This window comes from Spea bombifrons, chromosome 7 (assembly GCF_027358695.1).
Source record: "Spea bombifrons isolate aSpeBom1 chromosome 7, aSpeBom1.2.pri, whole genome shotgun sequence".
NCBI classification, from domain to species: Eukaryota; Metazoa; Chordata; class Amphibia; order Anura; family Pelobatidae; genus Spea; species Spea bombifrons.
Window position 1 is genome coordinate 7,275,487 of NC_071093.1, and position 22,711 is coordinate 7,298,197.

General features: G+C 37.4%; 1 protein-coding gene across 5 annotated transcripts in view; it reads left to right on the top strand.

Moving 5' to 3' along the window:
- Positions 1–22,711, top strand: part of FMNL2 (formin like 2) — an 86,941-nt gene that overhangs the window by 53,508 nt on the left and 10,722 nt on the right. For all 5 annotated transcript variants that reach the window (XM_053471700.1, XM_053471697.1, XM_053471698.1 and 2 more), the window contains exons 3-16: positions 4,327–4,407; positions 6,554–6,630; positions 8,239–8,322; positions 9,538–9,690; positions 12,476–12,584; positions 13,204–13,280; positions 14,131–14,224; positions 16,546–16,620; positions 17,398–17,508; positions 18,173–18,322; positions 19,376–19,477; positions 20,323–20,680; positions 20,930–21,118; positions 22,447–22,571. In XM_053471700.1, coding sequence (XP_053327675.1) covers positions 4,327–4,407; positions 6,554–6,630; positions 8,239–8,322; positions 9,538–9,690; positions 12,476–12,584; positions 13,204–13,280; positions 14,131–14,224; positions 16,546–16,620; positions 17,398–17,508; positions 18,173–18,322; positions 19,376–19,477; positions 20,323–20,680; positions 20,930–21,118; positions 22,447–22,571 — 1,785 coding nt within the window. The remainder of the gene's footprint in view (positions 1–4,326; positions 4,408–6,553; positions 6,631–8,238; positions 8,323–9,537; positions 9,691–12,475; positions 12,585–13,203; positions 13,281–14,130; positions 14,225–16,545; positions 16,621–17,397; positions 17,509–18,172; positions 18,323–19,375; positions 19,478–20,322; positions 20,681–20,929; positions 21,119–22,446; positions 22,572–22,711) is intronic.

The following is a 22,711-nucleotide window of genomic DNA, read 5'->3' on the forward strand; positions in this document are numbered from 1 at the left end:
CTAGGCCAGCGATGTATGCATAATGCATAATGCAGTTTGAGGGCAAACAAGGAAATAAATACACTCCTCGAGGAAGCATATACATACAGATGTCTGAGGGTAGTCAGAGTGGCAGAATGACCTGAGTGGCAGAATTTAGAGCTGTAGAAATGTAGAATTTCATGACGTATAAGAACTTTCAGCCGTAGCTCATGCATTTTGGATAATGATTTGGATCGTGTCTCTGGTCCAGGAATACAATAAATCTGGATCTTGCAGACTTCTGTTTCTCAGCCCTGTCTGCTGGGAGGTCGTTCCATGAGTTTTCAATCCTTTGATTGAACTAATACTTCTTAAGCAATAATTAATAGTCACCGTTAGTTAGTGTGGAACTAGACCAGGTAAACTGAGAAATTACATCATCTCAATGTATTTGTTTGCATCACACAGATGAAGATCTTAAATCACCTTTTCTCACCTAATCCAAACATTCACAAGTCCCAAAATCTGAGATGTAATACTCAACAAGTACTCAACAGGTACCATCCATAGTGTCAATCTAGAGCTAAAATGCAAGCCAAGTCCCCCTGCCAAAAGACAATCAGCTAAACCAAGAGGTCCCTTAGGAGCCCCACTGGTAATGCTCAGCTCACCCGAGGGTCCTTTGCCCAGACACCTTGGTATAGAGCCTTTAGGCTCAGCAAACAGGTCTTGGGAGACCTCCAAAAATCATACCCCAAAAATGCAAAAGAGATTGGATAAGATTAAATAGATAGAAAATAAGCCCGTATCAGCATCTTCCCTCACCATTATTGAGTCTTGCTGGCCAGTATTTTGATTTACATTTATGTCTGCGTTAAGGGGTCTGCTTCTGAATATTAGGAGATGGATTGGCTTTATGGTCGAGTTAGTCTTATTTATTGATGGGGCTATTTTTCTGTGATAGAAGTAGCCTGGCAATGGCAATCTACTATGTATCATCAGTTCCTTATTTTAGCTACCATCTCTTATACTAATGCTATCACCTTCATTCTCTATATGATTAGATTCCCAATTACCTCTCTCTGAAACCTTCTATTCAATTTCCTCGCTACATTCTTTTCTCATTTCTTTCTTCTGACTCCTCAACTTTCTAATACTTCATGCCGGGGTTCCCTCTCTGATTTGCTTCTTCACCCTGTCCATCCTTTCCAGTGTACAGTATCTTGTTACCCTCTCCTTTAATACCTAGTTATCTTGCCCTCTCTCTGGTCGTATTTTCAATGTAGGAAAAATATTTCAAACAATGGATCCTAATCTAAAACCAGAGGATCAGAAATGTAATGTGTAGAAATTTTAGTTTATTGGGAGGATGAAACAGACACTTTTGGATAGACATATCTTGAACCCAAGACAAAATCCAAGGTTTGAGTCTTTATGTCAGGAAAAATGGGCAGGCTAGATGGGCCGAATGGTTCTTATCTGCTGTCAGATTCTACCATCTATCACAAACTCTTCTCCATCCCTTACCCTCAGTCTGTTGTTCTCTTTTTTCCCTCTTCTTCTGTACTCTGAATTCCTCTCTTTTTCTACCCTTCATGACCTCTTTAATATATTTGCTCCCTGCACCAGGCTATGGTATAACTAGAAGAAATGAGCTTCACTTTTCCTCTCTCTGACATTAATCTGTAACAGTCTCTTTCTTTTTTGTGTCCCCAAATGGCCTCCCTTAGCCTTTCACATCTTGGCAACTGCCAAATGAATCTACAATATGCGAGAATAATATTATACTCCAATTAAGGAGGAAAATTCCTGCATGCTTTACATGTTACACTAGAACTTCACTCGGTCTAATTGCTTCATATTTTCACTTGCTACAAGCAGATGGAACTGATATGGGTTATTGACAAATCTTTGGTTAAATAGGAGATAATGCTGGACTGGCGATGATGGGGTGGCCCTGGCACTTTAAGGTCAGCTGCCACCTTATGTTGTAAGTGCGTCCAACAGCTGGATATGTGGCAGGAACACGCTACATTTTTGGCATTTTCCGATGGCTAATGGCCAGGTTTGATTTACAAAGAGTTAAAAAGATGTAAAGGTGTTAAAATGGAACCATATTTGTTATATTGATTAGACCATTTTACCACCTTGTAACAGAACCACTCTTTATAAATAACCACCACATGATTAGCTACTTTAATAATGACCTACGTAATGATATCAGAGCACAGGTTATATCGATCCATAAAAAAACGCAACTCCAAGATTGCCTGGAGTCAAACTGTTTTGCCTGTTTGGAACAATATTCAATAAATGTCTCATTTGGGTATTTTTTTTCCTACTTATGGGTCAACACATATGGTTACTTTGAAAGGATGAACTTACCATGTACTTGTTTCACTATTTTTTTCTGTATGCACAGTTCCAGCAGTCCTAAAAAAAGGGTGTTTCCCAGCAAATGGCTCAAAAGCCCAGTTATGGCTACTGGCCTTGCAAAACTTTTGACCACAATGCCCTTTGCTGTATTACAGAGACAGCCAACCTCTGTAGCCCTGGAAAGGCCGTCTGGCAATCCGGGCAAATTGTATTACTAAAGGTGGGGTGCAATTCTTTGTGAATTTCTTATTAAACCCGCATGCCCTCACTTGAAACTTGCAAAATGTAGTCACATGCCCTCGCAAACAACTCGCAGTTAAGTAAAAGTTGAAAGTTGTTTTGCAAGTGTTAGCAACTCAACTGCTAACTCATCTGACCAATTGATTTCTTAATGAAAACAACACAATAATGTCTAATTGGGGATGAATACAAAAATCTGATCCTGAATTAGCAGCTTTGGGAGGGTGGTTTTAAGGTCATTGAAGAAACACAGACAATTAAGCCTTAGCTTCATCACAGTACAGCCAGTTCCTATCAAGCGGCCTATTCTACCCTAATTTGTTACCTACGATACTTTCTACTTCTTGTTCTTCAAACCACATAAACCTCAACATAAGAAGCAAAAATGTAGGGAGATATGAATTCACTAGTTAACAATTTATAGAATATACAACATATTTAGGGATTTTTTTTGTACAAGATGACTAAATAAGCCTTTTTCGGTATGAGTGTTTTAGGTCAAGAAATGTAGCCCCTTTTAATGTGAGATGAAATCAGAGGAAGGGAGCTGGGGAGTTTTTGACTCAGATCTCTTGACGTGAAGTGTGATTGTTACGATATAATATGAGCATTGACTGTGATATCCTGTTTATTTTAGAAATGTGTCTCTGGCCATCTTGCTTGGCAAAAATACAAATCCAATTTGGCAGAAATAAATTGAATATATTTTTGGTTCCGGACATAAGAGCTCATTTATCAGGTTAAAAAGATAGACAGATAAATCTAACAGAGATTTCAGAGACATCTGGAGCTGCCAAGAATAAAAACAAAAAAAGAAAAGTATTTTTTTAAGCCTCCCTTCTCAGCGGTGGTCCAGAGTACGGAAGGAAAAGAACATCTGAAATAAGTCTGACCTCATTCTCTCGATCTGTTATGAAATATTGAGGATATATATATATATATATATATATATATATATAAATATATATATATATATATGTAATTCAGATCAGCTCACTGGGTTGACCCTCTATGATACAAAATAAAGTCAATGAGTCCTTTAAACCATTTGTAGGCAAAGTGCAGTAAGGTACCGAGGTGGGCACTGTCTTGGCACGGAGTAATATATATTCATTGTATCTGGGATGGAGGATCTGCTTGCTCTTGGTTCTACTTCCAGGTCTCATATACAATTGCAATTAAAACCGGCAGGCGTTCTTAGTGCCGCTTGCCTATCACAGTATTGTAAATCATTAAGGCTGTAGAGTTTAACCTCCGACACGGTTGGCAGCGCAAGCAGTAGGAATAAGGCAATCTTATCATGTGACGAATATGACCTTTGGCAAAATCTATTATAATTTATTCCAAGATTAACAAATGTTCCTGTTAAATTGTGGTGAAGACCTCGGTGGAAAAAATCTAACGCGACAAGTTGGCCTTTTCGATGAAGCCATACTTCTTTAGATTATATTATCCATTGCCAAAAACTTAAAGTCTAGACAACCATTAAATACACAGACTGACAAATATAGTTTGGAGTTTCTAAACCTAGCAGCTAATTTCTATACTATAGAGAGAGTGTAAGATAAAAACTAATGTATCAACTTTATAAGAACTGTAAATTGTATATTATGTTTTTTGGATATATTTAGGAAATATGACTATTGTTTTATATCATATATATTTTTTTAATCACATTGTAATGTTCCCTTTATTATGTTGTAATTACAAGACCTCATCTTTCAGGTTTTTGTTTTCTTTCACTTGTAGGAAAGGTTTCAAGTTAAGAATCCACCACATACGTATATCCAGAAGCTGAGAGGATACCTGGATCCTGCAGTGACCAGAAAGGTATGGAAGAAATAATGCCCTATGTAAGGATATGGGAGCACAGGTGTTGTTGAATTGATTGAATTGATCACATCTTATTCTCCCTGTGTGGGTAATATCGATCCATATAGTCAATGTTTGTAAACCAATGGTCATTCAGCAATTCCAGGACATGAATGTCTAGAACTCAATCTTCTGGGTAGCATTGTTCAGATGACCCTTCAATTCCTTTCACTTACTTCCTGAAACATTTTTTTGCGTTATGAAAATGTCACCAGGGTTGGCTCTGAAAACAGGGTTGGAATTGCAATTGGTGTTAGAAGTGGGATACTGCACAACCCTGAACTACCCTGAAACCTGTATAATTATGGAGGGTGATACAAGGCTCCCAGCCTCCTTTCTCTCCCACAGTCAGACACCTAAATGCCTTTAGATCTGTCTTTTATACGTTGTATGAGAGGAGACAATCACATTCACTTGAAAAGGGCTGCAATTGCAGTTGTAACCCATTCAGGCAGGGAATAGAGAGCTCCAGCTTTTGTCTTACATAAAAACATCTCTTACATTGCCACATAGGATAAAAGGTTTTGGCCACCTCTATGTCCCGTACACAATGTTCTTTGTGTGAATGGTGTGGATGGCAACAAATTACTATTAATGGAACATTACTCTGGCATATGGCGCCACACTCTCAAGGCATAGCACGGTTTCGATGTTTTCTTCAGATCTCTACTATTTTCTTCCAATTTTGCTGAACATAATACAATTTATTTAAAGTTGGCTTAAATACAAATTATTTATGTGTCGTTGAAAATAAATGAGCATTTTATTTACCATAAATTCTCTTGAAAAAGCAGTGGCCATTGACTTGGAGGATCATTCCAGGCTTCCATCCAGGAGGATTTCAGATATTTTTTCGAATGAGAAGGTGGTAGTCAGAAGCCTTTGGAACAGACATTTTAGCTGTCATCTCATGGTCCAAAGAAGTGTGATAAACGAGACAACTTATTTATTGGTGCATTAAAATTCTTAGCAGATCAGTGGACCAACAACAGACTAGAAGTCTATACAAGGAATAGAAATATGTTGGCAAGAATAAAAGAAATGTCTTAAAATATAGTTTTATTGCAACGAACGTCTATAATTATTAGTATTCAGCCCAGATGTGCTCATATCCTGTGCTGATGTCTAAGAAGCATTTTTGGAGAAGTTAGGGAAAAAACTAGATCATATTACTGACAGGCTCTCCCTTTCACTTATTTCACACAATCCTAGCTTTGTCATTCCTTAGGATTGGTTTGTATTCCTGCAATCAGACGAGCTGTACAATTTTTTTTAGTCATTGATCATTTTTTTTACTATAATTTATAATTATAAAAGTTTTACAAAATAGCAACTTAGTTTTTAGTTCTTTTGGAAATTCTTCAACAAAATAAAATTCCGTTCCTGCTTTGCCTCATCGAAAAATATACGCGTTTAGACTTGGACCTACTTTGCATTTACCGCAAATGTGGAAATAATACGAATTTTTATGTGCTTCAAAAAAGAGAAAAAATGTATCACATACAAATCCCAGTTTTTGTAGAAATGTCTTCTCTTTTCATATACAGTTGAATGTAAAGAGATTCTCAATACTTTAAAACTTGACAAAGCTATATTTTTCTTGATCTTTGAACTGGAATATAACGTAATTTTGATCAGATACGTCCAATGAGAATTATTTATTTCATCCGTCGACCTATAAAAGGGAATTTTTTTGAATGCTATATTTCCGTGACGGTATGTGATCCTCCAACCTGTCCTTTGGAAGCATTTTTCTCACTTTGTTTTGACACAATGACAAAATGCATAATGTGAGGTCTGAAGCATCATATGCTTGGCTTAAGTTTCTTTCAAAGGCACGTTTAATAAATTCCGAGCCGTGCCCCATGAATTTTTCACTATAAACAACCGAAACCAGTAAAGGGGCCCAAAAATCGTCTTACCTCAAAATTCCATATTCTTTCATCAACTAGCGAGGCTATAACTTTGTAGACGTTATACTGTGGGCAATATTGTATGCCATTTACACACATTAGATTCCGTTGTATATGGTACAAAAAAAAAATTAAAAGTGTTTACCTCTAATAAACCCAAAATGACATCTTCTCAATGTGTGTTTTCTTAGAAATTTAGAAGGCGAGTACAAGAGTCGACTCAAGTGTTACGAGAACTGGAAATATCATTGCGGACAAACCACATAGGGTAAGGAAAAAAATCCTTATATGCCACATGACATCATGTAGAATGTATCCAAGACGGTTGGCAGTGACATTTCGGAATCAGTACCCTAAAGGCTGAGTTTGGAGAATTTGGAACTCCAGGGTCAGCTATAATATTATATTTGAACGAAGATGGAAATACAGTCTTTACAGTAGGACAAATGGACAGACATGATGACCTAAAGCTGCCGTCAGCTTCTAAGTAATTTGTAAGACAGATTTTCTGCTGGGAAGTTACTGACGGACAAGCCGACACGAGTACATCAAAGACATGATAATTAAGAAAAACAAGAGCACAATGAGTTATCGCCTGAAATATTTAATAATATTTCAAAAGAGGCCCATTAAAGCAGAACGTGGTAACTGGGAAATCCTTTGACCCAACTGACCTGACTTTGACCCAACTGAATAACAAAACTTGAAAAGTTAGTGCAGAGTTGTCTATTTTTTTCCAAGTATACATTTTATGGTTCTCGTTGCAAAAGAAACCTATATAATGGTGATTAAAGATTACAATAAACAATATATTTAACCAAAGTCATAGAAACATATTAAATATGGTTGTGGCTTTATTTAAAGTAACCAGCAGTACAATAAGTTCCATACGAGAAATGCCACTTTTTAATCTTAAATCGTTATACGAATAGTGGTGTTATTTTTAACTTACATCTATTTTGTAAAGTCACACAAAAACTACAGGAAAAAAAAAACCCTAATAATTATTTCAATTATCTTTTAAATGCCATATAAACACCAGTCTTGGGTTGCCAAACTGGTGAGCTAAGCAGTTTTTGGTGCCAAAAAAAGAGTGGATTTGGATGCCTACTGTATTTTTGTCATATTACCCATTTGTGAATTTCTCCCTATAAAACTACAAATTATGAATTTAGCCAGATGGAAAAAACATATAGTTTCATAAGACTCTATTTTTAGTTCAGCCGCAGAGTTTAGTCTAGCATTTCTGTACATATGGCGTTGTTATGGCAAGTAAGTGACATCCATCAAATGCATATTTATTGTTTTAATGCTCACGCTGTGCGGTTCTCTTTGTGTAAAAGCGTGGTCTCTGCTTATAGTTTAATGTATATTTTCCAGAAGGTTCCCCCCCGTTTCATCAACATTAAACAAATAAAACCTTGTCAAAGCATCAACATAAAGAATAGCTTTAAATCTTAAAGACTTGTCTATCCCACCGACAGAGAGTCGAAGACTTTTTGGAATTTCCTAGTTAACATATACGGCTGATGATAGATCTCTATGCCTAGGGACATCATCTACCTACCCAGAGTTCTGGCCCTACTGGGAGCAGGACCAACGACAAGGACAATGGCACGGAGAAGTGATTGGCTACTGTTACATTTGGGGTGCGGGCAAGCCCCTTTCCTTCCTACCATCTGGAGCATTCGGCCCCTGGGGCCAGTTAATTTGCTATGATACTTTAACAGCGATCCCAACCCAAACAGTTCACTAGTATGGCCAACCCAAGGGCACACATTTCTAATTTCACTTTCTCATTCGTTTTATTTAAAAAGCTTCCGCCCTTCTTTCATTTTAGTTTCTGAAACTAAATGTGAAGTGCGTGTTTTAACAGGTGGGTGAGAGAATTCCTGAATGAAGAAAATAAAGGTCTGGACGTTTTAGTGGAATACTTATCTTTTGCACAATACGCAGTCACGTAAGTTGAAAGCATTTATAAGAATTGTTTGTTCTCTTCCCCTACATATATATATTATTTATGGGAAACTGGCAGAAGAAATAACCAGAATGTACGTTAGGTTTTATATGGTTCCTAAGTGAAAAGATTTAAGGGGCTCATCAGTAATAGAAGAGGTTAAAAGAATATACACAAATTAAGCAACATAATATTGTTAATCATTGGTTTATTTGGGGAAATAAATCACATTCTAGTGATATAACTTTGTGAAGGATTGGTATCTCACCCCTACCACCTCCGACGGAGTCCCTTCTCCAATGGAGGTCCAAAGCAGCTGCCTAATCCACACTGTTTAGCTATGATAAAACGGAAGGTGACGGTCCTCTTTAAGCCGTACAGTATAATATTTTCAGCATAGCTCGACTCTTTCGGAAATAATACCCATATTTTTAAAGAAATATTTGGAAACTGTAGAGCATTATTCACAAGATGGAAAATTCCACTTTTAATAGGATTGCTAAAATTGGATAAAGTGGTGTGATTTGTTGTCAGGCACATACCGGTATTTACCAAGTGGTTTGTCATTTGATCACAGAGTGGGAAAAACAATTCGTCAGCAGATGCCTCAAGTAGATTTGTCTTAAAGGAACATTCATTAAAATGTTAAAATTAGTGTTCTGAGGGATTATGGTAATATAGTTAATTTCTTATTAATTTACTTTACCATATCTTCCAAAAGTCCCTTTACGAGGAATACCCCATCTGATTCCTCCCCAGATTCAGACCTTTAGGTTTTGGGGGGCTTCCTATGCCCATGCATTGTCCCTCTTACTTCCTAGAGTCAGATAACCGGAGCTGTCTGTTTTCTGAGGGAGGGGATTCATGCAAGAGAGGCAGGGCTAGCTGTGCATAGGGGTGGGGCTAGCTATGAGCAACCTTAAGTGGGCTTAGAGTGGGAGGGGAACTGGGCAGGAAGTGGGCAGGGCCAAATACTGCCCCCCCTGCCCAGACAAAGAGGAAAGTGACCCGGAGACCTCGGAATGCATCGCTTCACCTGGATGACCTACTTCCCAGGTAGGATGATAATTATGAAAGCATCGTCTGCATACCTACACACGGTTTGGCCACTGTCGTCAATGACTTCATTTCCTGATATGTAGGAAAATGTTGAACATCCACCTTTTTTGATTTTTAATCCTTCTTTTCATTTTTCTGTTTTTTTTATTTTTTTTATAGATTTGACTTTGAGAGCTTAGAAAATAACATGGAGAACAGTGTGGATAAATCTAAACCATGGAGTCGATCCATTGAGGATTTACATAGAGGAGGCAACCTACCGTCTCCTGTGGGCAACAGCATTACTCGGTCCAGTAGACATTCCACACTTCGGTAAGAAGTACAATAAGAATCGCTGCAATCTTTTCAAAGAACGTTATTGTTACAAGGAATCCTCAAGAAAAGAGTTTTTTCCAAATGTCCAATGATGAACCCTTTTTAGGGTGTAGTGTGTAAAAAGGCAGGACTTTTCCAATACTTTTACAAAGGTTTGTGGTCTAATGTTGATGGAGTGAAATGGTGAATTTAAAAGAAGAATCTTGTATTTCTTGAATTTTGTTTTTCAACACATTTTCACATTAGGCTGACTTTTGGGGCAATAGAACAGTTTGCTATTCTCATACACATCAACCATTCTATGTTCATAGAAAAGAGGGAAAACATATGGGTTCCAAAGAGGGATTGTCCCTCGTAAAGCATGACACTTGGGTAGTATGCTGATCAATTTGTTTTGTAAGTCCTACAATGGCGTTTTGGTTTGATTCGTCCTTTATAGATAGTAAGATTAGATGTTCTTCAGCTGGAGACTACGCAAATGCATCACAAGTTCCAAGAATTCAGAAACTTCGAGTCCTTGAGTTTTAGCCACCAAATGTAGTGATGCCACAATTATATATTAACCCCTTAATGACATATACATATACGGGCTCAAAATGCATTGTTTTCAATGGATTTAGGGACCGCCAATTGTCCGTAAGGGGTTAAAAAAAAGAAATACACGTTATAAAACTTTGTTTTGGCTTCTGAATTGCACCTTCCTCATTTTACAATATTGTCCGGTCACCTGGAAATAATCATTTTTACTATTGTCGGAAAAGTTATGTCTAAAGCATTTGAAAACTATGCAGGTGTCTTTAAAATGTATAAAGATATTTTGTGATTGATTACAACCCACTTGAAATTTAAATTGGTTTCTAATACATATACACCTTGAATCTGTAGATTACATAGGTCTGTAAAATCTAGGATTTGGGGAACATTTGGGGAACAAAGGAGAACTGGTTAATACATTTTCTAGCAATCATTTGTGAATGCTTAGTAAATAAATGCATTTCCATTCTTTGGGTGGACATACCATAATCTTGTGTACTAGTTGGTGGAATGGGGTTCAGTTAATATGTGAGTATTACTAATAAATGCTTGATCCCGGGGTTAGGGACCCTTGACTCTCGAGTGAAGGTAAAGCGCATGCTTCCCTAATCCTGTCTTTGTAACGTGATGTTTAGTGTTTTGAGGCTTCACTGTCTGTTTAACCACTTTAAGTGGCAAGTGATGAAAAACACGATTATATGGTTCTTCTGAGTTGTCAGCAGCCTTTAAGCAGTCAGAGACTAAGCGATTACAGATAATTGGTTCTGCTACATTGTGTATCTTACTGCGGAAAAGATACACCATTACCAGTCATCGGAAGCTCAGCTGCCATCGCACAGAATCGCATTGGCCGCTCTCTTGTTTTCTTTTCTTTTATTAGTAATGTCTAGGCGTGTCATCGCCAATTTATCTCCTGTAGTAATATAACCGCAAATGACCTGTTTCCTAATTTTTGTTTGTTTGCTGTTGTGTGCAGACAGAACACCAGGACACAGAGTACAGGGTCATGCGCCTGCAGGCAGTGAGGAATGAGTGTCTTGTTAATGAGCGGTGGGAAGGCAGGCAGGCTGTAAATCCCTCAAGTTATGGCCTGAGGGCCAGGAGTATAGTCAGATTCAGGAGTATAGTCAGGTTCGGGGTATTTCTTCATAATAATTGACAGGCTGAATTAGCAGGTAAAATTGTGGAAGAAAAGTAACCTTGCATACCCTCGCCCATAACTTGTAAAATTTAAAGTCGCAGGCACTCGCAAGTACTGAAGTCGTGTGACAAATTAACCTGAGTCATTCAAGCTAACCCTTAGAGCAACTGCCTATTGACTTCTTAGTGAATAGATCCATTAGATACAGTAGGCTAAGGTAATAAAACCAGCCAAGAGAGAGTTAGATACGCTCATTGTGTTTCTATATTTCAAACAGCTATCGGCACAGCTGGTCCATATTGTTTCAAATCTTTCATGCATATAACTTTTGCTCCCCTCTCTAGCTTGCCTGTAACATGGAGTCATGCGGATGAATGAATGTACATATACATTATAGACGTTACAAATATATTGAGCGGGAATGATATCCATTGTACAGCACTGTGAAATACGATGGTGCTATAAATAGCAATAAGTAATAATAATAATATGGAGAAAATGCTACCTATTTTCATTTATTTCTCATCTTTATGGTATTTGAACTTTGTCAGTAAGTTAAACATGTATAGTGTATAAGCCATGGTAATTACCTGGCTTATCTAGAATGAAGGCACTTAAAGAATTGAGACTGTGGACCAGATGCTCAGAAAAAGAAGTACAGTCACTCAACCCAGCTGAGATGACACAGAGTAACCTTCATGGTGTACTTTGTGCTTGTTAAAGGGACACTCCATCTTTCATACATATCAAAATTTGAGAGGCCCCTATAAATTTACGTGTGGTCCTGGTTGAAAATTAATATTTGTTTATCCCTTCTCCTACCCCAGCTACTTTCCGTGCAGGAGATGTGTTCATCTTATATACCTACTTCCAGTTAGCTCCAACACTGGCTTGGTGAATGTTGCAGGAGGGAGTCTCATGAGATAGGGGTAAAGGGAATGGTAGCTATTTGATCATGGATGTCTCCATCCTCAGGCATTCTGTTACATATAATTTATTCTTTTTTATGAATGAATCACATACCTAATATCTAAGATATTGTAATTGTAAATCGTTGTCACTCATGACATAAACCTAACCATGAGAACCTCTTTTTTTCTCTCGCAGGTATAACACTCTGCCAAGCAGACGGACCCTGAAAAACTCCAGATTAGTTTGTAAAAAAGATGACGTCCATGTTTGTATCATGTGTTTACGAGCTATAATGAATTACCAGGTATGTGTGTATGAATGGGATGAATTCTAACATTAACCTTCTACATAACCTCTACTTATAGCATTCTGCACCCCTAGGTGCTTCTTCCACCTGCCCTCTCCATAACATTAAGCTAATTAACTACAGCAGATCAGTTATTTTGTTCTATCCTCTGAAGATGATATAAAAACTTACGGGACTTTCAAGAATCCTTTTCAGTTTCTATGACAACAGCCAATCAGTGCCTGCTTTTAGGTAACATGACAATTATAAGTTCCCAGCAAAAATTCAGAAAAAAATATTACATGATTAAAGAATTATTTCTGGGAAAGGTTTGAGCATTCACTTATACGAGGAGTGATGTTTCTAATCTATAAATGTGCTAAATTCAGCAGAATTGTGGGAGAGCACCATTAACCAAAGATTTCCATTTTATAACAATAATTTCTACCAATATTGATCCTTCTCATCATCTGATTATTATTTTTATAATTAGAACTTTTATGATTATGTTTATTTTACTGTGTCTTTTTCTGCTTATAACTCTGGGCTGTTTTTTAATGCTAGAAGTTGAAAAAAATAAATACATAGGCTGTTTTTGTGTTCTGTATGTAACAGTTATTCCTTTTTGTGGTTGTAGTACGGTTTCAATATGGTTATGTCCCATCCACATGCTGTGAATGAGATTGCACTAAGTCTGAACAATAAAAACCCCAGGTAAGTGTTATTTTGGCTTGCATTTGTTCATAAAACCTACTTCTACATTGGAGTCATTACTAAATTCAGATTTTGGCCCACCATTCTGTACATAGTAATAACAAAACAGTTTGAAGTCCCTGCTGGGATTTGAGCATTGATACATTTGTTCTCTTTAAATTATATAGTTACTAGTTTTACTTTCCTGCTATCTCTTCTTTTTAACCCTTTTGCCAAACACTCCTCTTACTTTCTTGGCTCTGCGAGTTGTTTGCGAGGGCATGCAACTGTCCACAATTTCAAATGTTCAGTGTTTCAGGTGAGAGCATGCAAGTTCAATGTCTTCACTTGATACCCACTAAATTAGGCCACCGGCTACATTCAAGTAGAATAAAAACCAAAAGAAACTGAAGTACTGTGGACCCTCTATTCACTAAGGGCGTAATTAAAGAACCTTAGGCTATTTTACCTATTTTGTGCCTTTATGATTGTGTTTTCTGCTCTTCTATCTTACCTATGCCCATCCTGTTTCCACATTAGCACCTCCTAGTTCCTTTCAATGACCTGCCTACCTGACCTATTTTTGTTTATCAGTATTATTGCTTTTAAAAACATTTTTATAGTGGGCTGCACTAATGTTTAAGCCTTAACTTTCATGCGGATTTTTGGGGTATTAGGTACCTGACCCCAGTTTCCTTTTTTTGTGACCTCCAAGCACTTATTGTCATATGCTAGAAATCCATTGTTGGGTAGAATTTTAATTTTTAAGCAGTCAAAGGAGCACTGATATCTCTAAATGTCAGCCAAATTTGTGCCAGGTAGATGTTGATTTATCTCATTGTTGACATTGATTTTTTTGTTATATATACAGAACAAAAGCACTTGTATTAGAACTTCTGGCAGCCGTATGCCTCGTCCGTGGAGGGCATGAAATAATTTTAGCAGCGTTCGATAACTTCAAGGAGGTAGGAATCCTGGCTGGTATTTCATCTCATCTCGGAAGGCTGCATCGCGCGTTATTATGGGCTACGCTGTTTTTGATTTCTGTCCGTTTATTCTGATAAATACATAGATTGAAGTTAAAGCTTTGTGATAGAAGTCATTGATAATTATTTCTTAGCCTTGCAGGCTGGTGCTTTGTGTTTTGAAGTTTGCATCAAAGTGCCTTTGAAGTGTGCTTTGTTCTGCATATCAGTGGGATGCATTGCAGCACAAAGCGCCATCTTAACACTTTGTGTGCCAGCCTCACCCCAACTTGACTTGCCTACTGACTTTACGAATTCAAAAGATACACATTTATGAAACAATCCTTGACCTCGAGACTCTTATACGTTATTTCACTTAAAAATTAAATCTGTACGTGTTACCAAGAGCCCAACTTGCTGTTGGAAATGTCCGGTGGCCCAGGGTCTTAAAATCCTCCCACTGCCCCTTCACTACCTTTAACGCTGCTCAAGTGGCTGATGTAATTCAGTAGCAAATTTTGGGTTGCTGGGCTTAATGAGATGAGTCTAGTATTTTGTACCGCCCTTTAACATACACTCATCTAACCTGAGTGTGTGTGAAGGCACTTACCTTAAGGAGAAGCTGCTGTTCCAGAGCTGCAGTGTACTGCGCCTTCCTCAGTCTGAATCTTTTACCTGGTCTTGCCATCCTGAAGCAGCCAATCAGTGACAACAAAGCCCCTCCAACTGTTGCGGGGGGGCGGGGGCAAATGCATAGGCTTTAGCCCAAAATATTTTTGGAACCTAGCAACACCCTTGGCAAAGAAACAGACTGCTAGCCCTATTCTGACATAATGATATCATATATCATATATATATATATATATATATATATATATATATTTATATACTGTATATGATTTTTGTGAATCATATTACGTTTCATCCTCTGTTGGACATAGTGTTTTTGTGGTTAATTCCTGCATATTCACCATTTCATATAAAATGTTAAAACACATGCCAAATCAGATCCATTTAATCCAATATTATTCAGGCTTCCTTACGGCTTTAAAAACCTCCTGTATCTATGGAAATATTGTTTGGAAAATTTAAGTGGCTTGTTGACACAAATTGTTTGGACTAGAAGGTCTCCGACGGTTCCTTCTATAACTTAATTAACCCAATTTGCATGAAACACCTCTCATCTCTATGGCAACCGAAAGAAAAGTCACTAGGGATTATTTATTTCACAGTTGCTTTATTAAAATAACAAAATGTGTGTTGGGAGAAAACGCTTGCATTCAGTGTTTGTGTTCAGAATGTTTGCTTAGTTGGGCGATGTAGTGCCAGGCAGTTAAGGGGTTAAATTTGCTTCCACGTTCTGGGGAAAAAATTCTGGCGAAATGAATAGATATGGATGATATTTTTTCTTCCGAATCACTTAAACATACAGATAGTAAATGAGAAATGGATGTTACTGTTTATCCCAAAGCATTATCAAAGTCATGGCTGACGTGGAGTACACTGCCAGAGCTTTGTGGCTTTTACTTAATATCCCCAATATTCCCAGAAAATATAGGCTCATAATAATAATAATAATATCATTATTAACAATACTATTAATAATACACATTATACAAATAATAATAATAATAATAAACAAAATAATAATACTATTATCATTATTATTAACAATACTATTAATAATACACATCATACACATAATAATAATAATAATAATAATAATAATAATAATAATAATAATAATCCAATTTAAGATTCTAGTCATTGGTTGTATCATGAATTGGGCCTTTATGGTTCCAGTTGGACTCTTGTGAAACCCTGAGCTTCGCCCCGGTGTGTATTTTTGGGAAATTATTGTAGATCTGTTAAAAGTGAGAAAATACAAACCCGGCTATTCATTTGCGGAGCCTTCTGTGTGAGTAAACATGGCAATCACGTGTTTGAATCACGCTTCTGTGACTTAGCCCAAGCGCGTGTTCTGCATAGGAGGTAACGTGTTTCTGTAATGTGAACGCACTGTAATGAAATGCTACAGTGCTTTACTCTCTTAATGTCAAAGAGACATAATGACCGTGGCGTTTATATATGTATAAATTAGATATTAGGTATTATAGAGCTTCACAAGACTTACTAGTTACAAAAGACATATTGGATGTTTTTCTTTCCAGCTCTGAAATACAAGACACCTCCACCCAGTACATAAATCAATACCAACTCCGCATATGAGATCATTAAAGGACATTTGACAATAAAAATTAAGGACAAAAAAACTGCTTCTTTTAGTAGCTTTTCAAGCTTTTCTCTCTCTTTGTCATCAGGTTTGTGGCGAAAAACAGCGTTTTGAAAAGCTCATGGAGCATTTCAGGAACGAAGACAACAACATAGATTTTATGGTGAGTAGGGGCCGCATTCGTATTTACTTAGTTCCAAAAAAAGTATGTAGATTTCCATGGAGTTATGTATGAAACTAATCAATGCATGAGGTCATACTCCAGATCCACTGTGACACCTTTTTTGAGGGTCCAGCTGGTCTGAGATCTACCTGCTGCCTTGGGGATTGGTCATTGTTTGATTGACAGTATGAGATATGACATCATATCTGGGGTCATGCTGGGGTCCTATATCATTTTGGTCTGTGTCGTGTAAGTGTGCTGAGCTTGACATCAACGAAGCTGAATTGAAGACAATATATCTAACTCCTGGAAGCTGGTCATAGTCCCCGTCACGTTGATTAAGTGAGAAGGTTGGTTGCCTCCGCAGAGTTGCGTGTATAATTATTCATGAATTCTAACAAAATAGCTCCAAAAAATGGAAGAAGTGTGTTTATTATCAGCGTTCAGAACCCTCTGGCACCACATGTGTTATTGAGCTACACCTTCTGTGATTACCAGCCAGCTATGGACTTGCTGAGGATTGTGAGAGTGGCGCGTCACATACAGAACGCACAAGGTGACACGGCACTATCAACAATGTCGAACTAAGAAGAAATGGTAAAAATAGTAGAAGGGAGGGAATTCCACAAAACAAGGACCCCCTAATGAAATCTTTTAGTCAGGAGTAGGAGGTGTGGATGGCACGGGGGAGGATTGTATACACGAGGGGTGCTTTTCTGCTCGCTTTGCATGTTCTGTTATTAGGAACAGGGTAAAACTCACTCCGTTTGGTTGCAGGTGGCATGCATGCAGTTTATTAACATTGTAGTCCATTCAGTAGAAGACATGAATTTCAGAGTTCATCTTCAGTTTGAATTTACCAAATTAGCCCTGGATGAATACTTGGATGTAAGTAGTATTTTTTATTATTATTATTGGGATTTTTATTATTATTATTATTATTATTGTTATTATTATTATTGGGATTTTTAATGGTGGTTACGTATGGCTCAGCACTGTGGGAATTGTAGCTCACGGCTTTTGGAACGTCAGGCATCACTGATTCCAAGAAGGATCAACTGATTTGCCAATATGTCTACACGTTACGTCTTAGTGGATCAAAAGTAGTTCCGCTGAATTCATTAGCCTTCCTGAAATACACTTAACTGTCCTAAATATTCTGTTAACTTTACTTCCTGAGTTTCCCGTGTTTAATTTATTTCTATTATACATTTACATTTAACAGATTCATAGATTTTAAAATGATATTTCTTGACCAGATAATTGACCAGATAATTTTTTGATGTAAAAAAATATTTAAAATAAATAAATAATTAAATAATTAAATAACAACTATTTATTGGATTTACTGGTCTTACTGGGCATAAACACACAAACGAAAAATGTACTTTATCTAAGAAATAGTCCGACCCTGTTTGTGTTTTAGTTATTTTTTTAATATTTGCATCTTGATGGTATACTTGCATAATGTATACTGTACATTTCCACATATATCCACTGCATTTCGGGCCTGATGCGCTCAGTATAGCGATCATAAATGTTTAAATTTCAGAAACTGAAGCACACAGAAAGCGACAAGCTACAAGTTCAGATCCAAGCTTATCTAGATAATGTGTTTGATGTGGGAGCTCTTCTGGAGGATGCCGAGACCAAAAATGCAGCCTTGGAAAGAGTCGAAGAACTGGAAGAAAATATTTCTCACGTAAGCAGAATGTCTACGTCAACATCCCACTAATGTACACGCGTGTCCCCCGTAGATTACATGTTTTCTGCGGAACTGTAAAGTGATTCATTATTTCAAACACAATTCTTGGGGTGTATTTAATCTGGACTATATTGGTATATTTGTGAAATCATTTTGATGTGTGTAAAGGTGTGTAATTGTCATCTCCTTAGTTTGTTTTGTTGCTGATAAACAATAAGAAGATCTATAAAACTAATCAAAACTTTTAAGAGTGCCTTTGTGTATAGATCTAATTTATCGGCAATTTGTAAGGTGATATGGACCTTTTGTAGACCATTTAAGTCCAAAAGATCACGTGGGACGTAGCCAATTCCCCAAAGAGATTAAACCAACCCGTTTGTTTTCAATGCAGAACATAAAATGATTCCCTTCCAAAAAAAACTAGAGACTCCTATGACAAGAAGGTCAAGAAAGTAGAGTTTAAGGGAGGTCTCTCGATTTGCTAGCCTGGAGACAATCCGAGACTGGTACCTGTGATGAAATTTCATAGATAGAGGGCTAGGTCATTGCACAGATGGTGAAGGCCCAAAATGAAAGGGTTTAGAACAAGAGTACAAAAGAATAAGCAGTAAAACACCTTCCTTGAAAGGGCAAAGCACAAGGTTTACAACGAAGGTGAACGGGACTGAGAAGCCTTCTTGGTACCAATGCATGTCTCCAAGGGATACCCGTACGGAAAGCGCGACACGAGATTCCATAGCGTTATATTGAGAGTTATGTTGACTCTACAGCTGCACTTGTAGAGGAGCTCACTGTAGTTGGGTTGATGGCACGTTCCTCCAGAGTTCACCGTCTCTGGTAAACAATTGGCACTGAACCGCCATTTAGCTAGTCTGGTGATATAATCTCAGTTGTTAAGGTGATACAATGTAACATTTTATGACTTATTTCATTTTAACATTTATAGCCATAGCCATAGCTATGTGATTCATAACATTGTTCCTCCTTTCACATACCTACAAATATTTTTTTGGGGGAAATAAATAATGAATAACCTGTCTTATTTTACAGTTGTCTGAAAAGCTGCAAGACACAGAAAATGAAGCTATGTCAAAAATCGTAGAACTGGAAAAGCAGCTTATGCAGAGACATAAAGAACTGGAACTGGCGAGAGTACGTGTGTCTGTAGAATGATGGCATATCTGTAATATATGATACTTTTCTTTGTTATATCTCCGCCTGTAACTCGTAATCTAATATGCGCGTGGATATGATTCTTCAGGCAGAACTAAGGCAGCACCAGCGCTGGAACTCAAGCTGTCATACAGCCCTCGTGTTCTTACAGCTCACTCGCTATTAATAAGCTATACCATGTGTACCTGCATTATTAACATATATTAGTCGCTACAAACGAATTTACTAACCCAAAGTTCCTATTGAACATCTTCTTTGTTACATTTCCATGTTTCTAAGGATCACTTTTTAAGAACCAATAGATGGCTTCATCTCACATTTATATGTTTCCAAAAAGGAATTTGCCCATTTCTTTATGTAATAATACACATTGCTCTCTAACTACTGGTTAACACGTGTATTTGAAATGAGTCTCTGCAGTCTTGTAGCTGTATTATTTAACAAACAAACGTTTATCTTTGTACTATATCATTCCGTTAAAGTTAAAGTTACTGGTCCAAAAAAAAAAAAATTGGGTTCTCAAATGTTAATTCCTAATGTTATTTACATATAAAAACTATAAAAATGAACCACTGGTGTAATGAACAACTACATTCCTCAGTGATCCCACCTTTTGGAGTGGTTTATAGATGACATTTTTTACTGTAAGGGCACATGATACGACTAAGAGGCTAAGGAGGAAATGTTGATAGAACCACTCAAGGAGTAGACAAGAGAGACGTGGCTTCCCATGTTTATTTCGTTACATTGTCATCAATATTGTGTTATTTGTTGGTCCCACTGGTGTTCATACATGTTGTCTTTGTGTTTTGATCTTTTTGTAGGAAGTTTGTAAAGATGCCAATACACAGGTGAACACATTAAGAAAAATGGTTAAGGAGAAGGAGGAAGCAATACAGAGACAGTCTACTCTGGAGAGGAAGATCCATGAATTAGAAAAGCAAGGCACAATAAAAATCCAAAAGAAGGGGGATGGAGATATTTCCATTATGCCACTGGTAACCTCAGGAACTGTGCCGCCAGGTACAGAGGTGACGTCTGGAACAGCTTCTGGTGTTAATATCTCAGTTTGTGGACTTCCGGCACCAGGCGGTGCTTCGAGTACGTCAGGAGTTCCCGAAGGTGTATCTTCAGGCACTCTGCCGCCACCTCCACCTCCATTACCTTCTGGATCTGGGACAGGTAAGAAATATATTCTTGGGATGTGTATGTTATTTAACTGTCGGTAGATTTGTGACATCTAATTCTATTCTAATTCATACAAAATAGTCGACTGGTCAAATATTGGCTTTTGGTAATTTAAGGTATTAAACATATGAGGATGAATAAGACCTGTAGATAATATTTATCTTGCTGTATGGAATTTACACCAAATTTGGAAACCAGGATGTGCTAACCTTGTAAAACATTAATGCTTTTTTTTTTTTGCAGTGCAAAATGGTCCCAGTTCAACACCACCCCAGCCACCACCGCCTCCACCACCTCCACCTCCTCCACCCCCACCTCCTCTTCCAGGTCCAACTGCAGAGCCCCCAATTCCTCCACCCCCTCCTCCGCCAGGTGCTCCCCCTCTCCCAGGAACAGCTTCACCCACGGTCATCTTCAACTCAGGACTTGCAGGTACTATCGAGTCCAACGTCGTCTGGCTATGCAAAGCTTCCGGCTATCTGTTGGGTTAAGGAGTTCATTTGAGGGCAAATAAAATGTGCAACCAGCTGCTTTGTTTCATTCAAGTGATATTGAGATAGAACCTTGAACTTCAGTGACCTCAACTTTAGTTATTTGTTGCCAACATTATTGCATATCCTCGCAGGAAGTAGGTGGAACTGAGTCAGCTTGTTAGAACTTCATATTGCACTCTTATAAAAGCTGATAGCCTTTCCTGTGAGTAAGAATACAACTTGTAGATACGTGTGAACAGTTCTATGACATAGGTAAAGAACATAAGTTATCTGTGACGGACAGGCCGTTGCGTGGTTATCATGAGACATCAGCAGGGATGATTTTAGTTTAGCATTGCCCAGCAGAACATGCTTGAGAACTGAGGCGATCATAATTAAAAGAGCCCATTTTAACACTTTTTATTGTGCCAAATACAGGTATTTTTTAATAAGAACAGAATTACATGTACAGGCTCAAAATGCATTGTTTTCAATGGGTTTAGGGCCCGCCCATTGTCCTTAAGGGGTTAAAGCAAATACCTCCAAAACAGTTACATGGATTGGCAAACCCAAATCACAAGACAGAATTAGTTGTCATAAATGAACTTAGTTATGCTAAAATAGTGAAGGTTCTACTTTAATTGGCGTCATGCACTCTCATGCTACTTTAATTGGAGTGATTTTGCATTATCGTTGATGTTTGTTTGAATTAATGTGTAAATAACAACGATTCTTTCTTTGTTTTTGTGCTTCCGCTAGATGGCCCCATCAAACTTTTCTGTAGGTTCTCCTTGTTTTGTGTTTTTGTTTTTATGCGTGTCCAGATTATTATTTTTTAGTTTGTTAGCCAAACCTGTGCTCAATGCAAACACCTTTCATTCACTCTTTTACCGCATCATTTAGTGCAGGGTGCCAAGCAAGTATCAGCTTAAAAGAGTCCTTCTACAGCGAATGACCTATTGTAAAAAATACATAGTTCTGCCCATATATATATATATATACATATATATATAGATATATATATATATATATATATATATAAAGCTGTGATAATTGTACATGTCTCCTGTATGGTCTCGATCCGGGTTAGCCAACCGCTAGCTTTCCAAATATCACGCAAAAAAACAAAATAGAGAAATTACAATTATTCAGTTTTTTTATCTGTTTCTTTTTATTCTTCTTACTTTTTTTTTTTTTTGCATGCTATGTTTTTAGTATTTAGTTTTATCTGTTTGCAAAAAAAAAAAAGCTCTTTGCATTCATACTTTTGATTTTAAAACAATCCAGCCGTGAAAATTAAGAAGCCGATCAAGACGAAATTCCGAATGCCGGTGTTCAACTGGGTCGCCTTGAAGCCCAACCAGATCAACGGAACCGTGTTTAACGAAATCGACGATGAAAGGATATTGGAGGTAATATGTTTGTTTTGCAACTTTTTTTATTATAAAATCAGGTAAAAAAAGGGAAAATATTCTTTAGTAAATAGAAATAATTCTGACCAATTATGCTCTCAGATTTTTCTTTATTTCAATATATATATATTATAAAATCT